At 40.9% G+C, this 6,000-nt stretch overlaps 1 protein-coding gene across 1 annotated transcript in view; it reads left to right on the plus strand.

Moving 5' to 3' along the window:
* The window catches only part of LOC147017680 (calretinin-like), a 77,565-nt gene extending 72,582 nt beyond the window's left edge, over positions 1–4,983 (plus strand). Inside the window, exon 12 of the mRNA XM_085847981.1 lies at positions 1,970–4,983. Coding sequence (XP_085704107.1) covers positions 1,970–2,077 — 108 coding nt within the window. The 3' untranslated portion in view covers positions 2,078–4,983. The remainder of the gene's footprint in view (positions 1–1,969) is intronic.
* The last annotated feature ends 1,017 nt before the right edge of the window (positions 4,984–6,000 follow it).

Consider the following 6,000-nt stretch of genomic DNA (forward strand, 5'->3'; position numbering starts at 1 on the left):
TTGTAGATCTTGTCCATCGTTGGTTGAGAGAGCCGAGAAAACCAAATGGAATAAATTGAAATGAGAGTGAGAGAAGAACCTTCAGAGTTTAGGCTTTATTCCATTTGATTGGAGCCGCTTCTGTGGGCACACCGGGGAATACAGGTTCAGCTAGGAGTACATAAGCAGTAACGTATACATGTGCAATTAATCATCGCAGAATAAATCCGCGTAAGCACGGAGTTCGATATAATCTCCATTCTCACCAGTCAATGAGCACCTTCAGTCAACGAGCACCAAGTGAACAGCCGATGTAAATGGCAATGCCCCGGGGACAATCACCCCGTGCCGCGGAGACCTCCCCTTATACGCGAGACGCACAACATGTGATCCCGCGTCATGTCCCTCAATTCACCTCAATTCACCACAAGGTGTTTATAATCTTAATAGAACTGCTCATCGCAGAACGAAGATCACTGAAGATAAAATATCGGCCATATTGAATTCCCAAAGAAATTTCTTTCTTACTTGCATTTGACAAATTACAGTTCACATATCTAAGTCTAAGTTGGACAGCCAAGTCACAGCACTCTCTATTGTTTGGTGGATTGCCCGAAATCCTTCATCAAGTTTCTGGAGGTGACACTCATTACCTTCGCATTCTGCGAAAGGTTATGTTTTGGTCGGCGTGTATTTGTTTATTTATTTATTTATTTATTTGTAATCTTGTGATTCGTATAACTCAAAAAGTATTAAACCGAATTGCATGAAATTTGGTGGGATGATTGGTTATTAGCCAGGAAGCATTCGATTAGATTTTGGGATCGTTCGGGTCAAAGGTCAAGGTCATGAAAAGGTCAAAATCGTCTTTTTACGATAACACGGTCAATTTTTATTCAATTTGCATGCAACTAACACCAAAATGTTCAGAATTCAACACCTCATCTTGTGATATGCAATATGACACAATGACGCCCATACTCTTGTTACCGGTTAGGGGTCAAAGGTCAGGGGGGGTCACGACCTTGAAAAATATGCAGTTTTTGTCATAACGCGGTCAATTCTTGTCCGCTTTACATGAACCCAGCACCAAAATGTTCAGAATTTAATGCCCAATCTTGTGACACAATGACGTCATAACACATGTCACCGGTTGGGGTAAAATGTCGGGGGGGGGGTCACGCCCTTGAAAAATATGCGGTTTTCGGCATAACCCAGTCAATTCTTATTCGATTTGCATGAAACCAGCATCAAACGAGATTACCTTCTCTCGTTGAAACGTTGTATTCACCGAGCTTGCGAGTGAAGACTCGCCAAAACGACGCGAGTTGATTGTTGTTTAGTCCGTAGCCCCCGAAAGTCGGGGGGGGTCATGACATTATAGATATGTGGTTTGTGCCATAAGACCATTCATATGAAACCAGTTCCCCACACCCATACCAAGAACAAAAAAGTAGTGGCGGCGAAGGTATGCGCTCTATGAGTGCCCGTTCTAGTTCACAATGAGATGAATCATCTGATCTCGGTGACCACAGTCACATGTTGGGCTGTCTTTGAAATTCCATTTGTGGAGGTGGTTGATGTCCTTGTATTGAGACTATGGATGATCGTCTCCGATTGTGTGTTTGCATCAGTGTGCGTTTTTGTCTGTGTGTGTGTGTTCTTGTGTGTTCTTGAGTGTGTGTGTCACTGTGTTTGTCCAGGCCATCACCTTTTTACCATTTGAGTCAGCAGTACGTGTGTCCCTCAATTCATCGACAATAAAACGTTATTTTCAGGTCACGTGCAAATGGCAACTTTATTCATCAGCAATCGATTTAGATACAATAAAATTTCAGTGTGGCAATAAATGCGACCTACTCAGAGGGGAGCAGTTGTCATTAGTCATGATTTCAATGTGAGGAGCAGAATAACTTTGTGTCTATATGTGTGTACTGCTGGTTGACGATTTGTGTTTTGTTTTCTAACAGTCCTCCATATGTTTCTCTAGGATGAACAGACTCTGTCTGCATATAAGCAAGCACTCCTGAACCTGGTCGATAATGGCCAGCTCTATCGCAGAGAACTGGAAATTGTGCTGTGCGGAGAGCCACTGTAAACACCACCCAACCTTCTCTCCAAAAGTCCACAACAAAATCTCCACCCATGCCCCTGTCTGTCCCTTACTCAACCTCTCCACACATTAATGTCCACTTTTCTGCCCCTAATTTGTCTCGTTGCTGTTTGTTGATTTGTATGCTCATGCTTTCTCCCATTATTTTACTGTACACTGGGAGGGAAAGTTAAGCACAGGCCACGTTTTCCCAGATCATAGCAATAACCGAGAAAATTGTTCAGAAACCGTAACACTTATCAAAAATGAAGCCATATATTGGTAAAGTGTGCATGTTCATCAAATGATTCGAGACAAATTAAAAGGTTGTGTTGATTTTTAATCACAAAAATAAGAAATCTGTAATGGCACTGTTTTACACCAAAAACACACCGACTTGAAAACGAAGCTGCTCGCCACCCGATGCTGTGATTTATTTCTCGAGACCAGTTAATAACGACATCCAATGATGGCACAATATAATAAATGTTTCAAAAGGTCAATGATGTGTGTAAGCACCATTATAATGAATGAGTGATGTCTCCGTCTCATCCCCTGAAGAAGCCGTCGGAGAGAATCCAAAGGGAGTTGTGGCCGCACCTCGTTCAAAACAGCCTCCAACTGTACCAGTGTCTAATCAGGAGGTTCTATTTTCTTAAATCTACACCCAATAATGTTCCAAACGTGCTCTGTCAGATTTAAATCATGATTCCTTGTTGGCCAGGGCAATGTTGTGATGGCATTATTGTTTCGCAGGAAAGTTGGTAAGTGCACGAGAACAGCGGGGTCTGGTCTTGTCATTCATGAATACTGGTTTTGTGAGAAGTGGGTTCTTGTCAAAATGTGGAACACCAACAACATTCAAAATGTCCCGACGGTACTTTTCAACTGTCAGGTTACGCTGTACAGTGACGAGGGCAAGTTTATAATTGTAAACAGGCAGCCCATATCATAACAGATCCACCACCAAACGGGATGGACTCTACGACGTTCTTGGATATTTGGGGTGTGTTTGGATTCTGCCAAACCCAAGTTCTACAATCAGTCACACACAGGAGAATCGGCTCATATCAGATCAATGGATCTTCCTCCAGGATGCCAGATTATGACGTTGACATCTCCGCTACCATGCCCAGCAGGCTTCTTTGTGTTCTGGGGTGAGAAGTTGAGATCTTATCGGTCTCGTGGCTTTGTATCCTGCAGAACTAAATTGGTTCCAGACAGTTTCCATCGATAACCTCCCCGGGAGATTCCATTCATGCCGCAACACTGTGATTGTGGGAAAAGGAATACGTCTGACGAGCCTCATCACAGCTGCAGTTTTCTCTGTTAGAGGTCACCATGGGTCATTCAGATCAAGGCCTGTCTTTAACATCATTGGTTTTTGATGTTTACGACCAATCTGCTGATAACTGTCCGATGGAAGCCAAGTTGACGTACATTTTCACTGTACGACATCCCGGTATTGTTCATCCCAATAGTTTGCCAGATTTGGGCTTCGCTTAGTCTTTTATGGGCCGTAGTAACACAGTCCGCCGGCGGAAGTACGCATTGAGATTATTACCTTCTCTAAACCTTGACCGGGTGATGGTGATCTTTTCAGGTCGATACCCACTACCGTGCTATATGTGAGGCGTGTGCGAAATTGCCTTTTCGGCCTGCTGATAAATAGAAAATACAACCTGTTGGTGGAGGGTTCGAAAGAACATTTTAATTGGATTCAATATTTTCATCACAAACAGTACTATGTTGCAGACACGCTTGACTTTTATCCATGTGTATGTTTTCTGCCTGTCCGCTTCGATGTCTCCCTCTGTGTTCCTGTTTGTTCTTTCTCCTACTCCCATTCCAGGCTGCTGCACTGGTTTGAGAATGCACTCTTTGATCATGGAGTGTGCCATTTGGGTTTTGGAGTACACTGTTTGATTTTAGAATGTACCATTTGGTTGTAGAACGGTACACCATTGGGTTTTAGAGTGCACTTTGATTTTTGAGTCCACCATTTTGGTTTAATATATGCTGTGCTGCCACGTGTGTGCGTGTGTGCATGTGTGTGTGTCAATCTTTGAGCAGGCCACCAGTGTGAAGTTTTCTTTTTTGGCTTCTGTACTTATTGCCACATTAGCTGTTGAAGCTAAATAGGAAGATGGCTGAATGTATGGTCAGAGACACCTGAGATGGCACGATAAGAATGTGTATTTATAGCACATCCAAATAGCTTTAAGGCTTCAAAATTAACTTTTTAGTTAGTGTAGGATTTGTTATTCTTATTTCATGAAAACGTTGTTTGACAGGCAGGGTGATTCATCAATTTGTGTGCTGTCCCTCTGATGGACATAAAATGGGAATCCCATCTGTTAGCATTCGTTGGTGGACGTTGAAGATTCCACGGTGTCCTTCGTGAAGAGCAGGCGAGCTATCGCTGGAACCGTGAACAAATTACAAATTCCTGCCCTAACTTAAAGAGGGCATTGCGTCGGTGGCACAGCGGTACCCTCAGCCAATGATGCCACCCCACAGCCTTGTGCTGCATACAACTGAAGAGGAAGAAGAAAGAAAACATTTGTATTAACGATACAATGCATCCTGTTGTTGGCGTTGTCATTCTGTAGATTGTCACGCATCAAGTTCATTGAAAACTTGCGTCAGGAAACATATTCTGAAGACTCGGCAAATGTCTCTTTTAGAGGTGGAAAGGCTCAACCTGACTCAAGCCTGGTCGTGCCTGTTTTGATCATCATACCCCACCAGCAACGTTGAGTTTGGCCAATATCTCTACAAATCTCAATCTAAATATTAGATTAGTTGGAAGAAAGACAAATTAAAAAATTACTTTAGTGGTGAATGTTTGTGTGCAAAGTTTCTGCATGTATAGAATAAAACAGCAGCTGAAAAGATGTTGCAAAAAATCAGCAACTTTCATCTTTTTTTGAAATGTCAACATTTGATTGGTTGTTGCACAACTAATGTCACTTGGTGTAAAACAAAAAGATATAAATTGTTGAGGCGATTTAGCTTTCCTTTTTTTTTTTTTTTACACAGAATGCCATGAAAACGTTTCTTGTGGACTGCTCATGGCTGTTTGTAGGTTTGAGTGGAAAAGTGAAAAATGAAAGAACAAGAACAGCATTCAGTGGAGCCAACTATTTTTGAGGTCAAAAGGTCAAACGTCAACTCAAGGTCAATCTTCTAAAATCATCCAATTTTATCGTAAAAAATCATCAATTTTCATATGTTTAACCTGGGAATTAAGCAGCAATTACATAGTGCATCACCGAATTTGGAAACCAACTATTTTTGAGGTCAAAAGGTCAAACGTCAACTCAAGGTCAATCTTCTAAAATCATCCAATTTTATTGTAAAAATCATCAATTTTCATATGTTTAACCTGGGAATTAAGCAGTAATTGCATAGTGCATCACTGAATTTGGAAACCAACTATCTTTGAGGTCAAAACGTCAAAGGTGAATTCAAGGTCAAACTTCAAAATCATCAAATTTCATCTGAAAAATCATCAATTTTCATCAAAAATCATCAAAACCTGAAAATTAAGCAGCAATTTCATTGTGCATCACTGAATTTGGAAACCAACTATTTTTGAGGTCAAAAGGTCAAACGTCAACTCAAGGTCAATCTTCTAAAAAATCATCCAATTTTATCATAAAAATCATCAATTTTCATATGTTTAAACCTGGAAATTAAGCAGCAATTGCAGAGTGTATCACTGAATTTGGAAACCAACTATTTTTGAGGTCAAAACGTCAAAGGTGACTTCAAGGTCAAACTTCAAAATCATCACATTTCATCTGAAAAATCATCAATTTTCATCAAAAATCATCAAAACCTGAAAATTAAGTAGCAATTGCTGAGTGCATCACTGAATTAGGAAAGCAACTATTTTTGAGGTGAAAAGATCAAATGTCAACTGA

Source organism: Eptatretus burgeri, chromosome 11, assembly GCF_056783735.1.
Source record: "Eptatretus burgeri isolate ZD-2024b chromosome 11, Ebu_testis_v1, whole genome shotgun sequence".
NCBI lineage: Eukaryota > Metazoa > Chordata > Myxini > Myxiniformes > Myxinidae > Eptatretus > Eptatretus burgeri.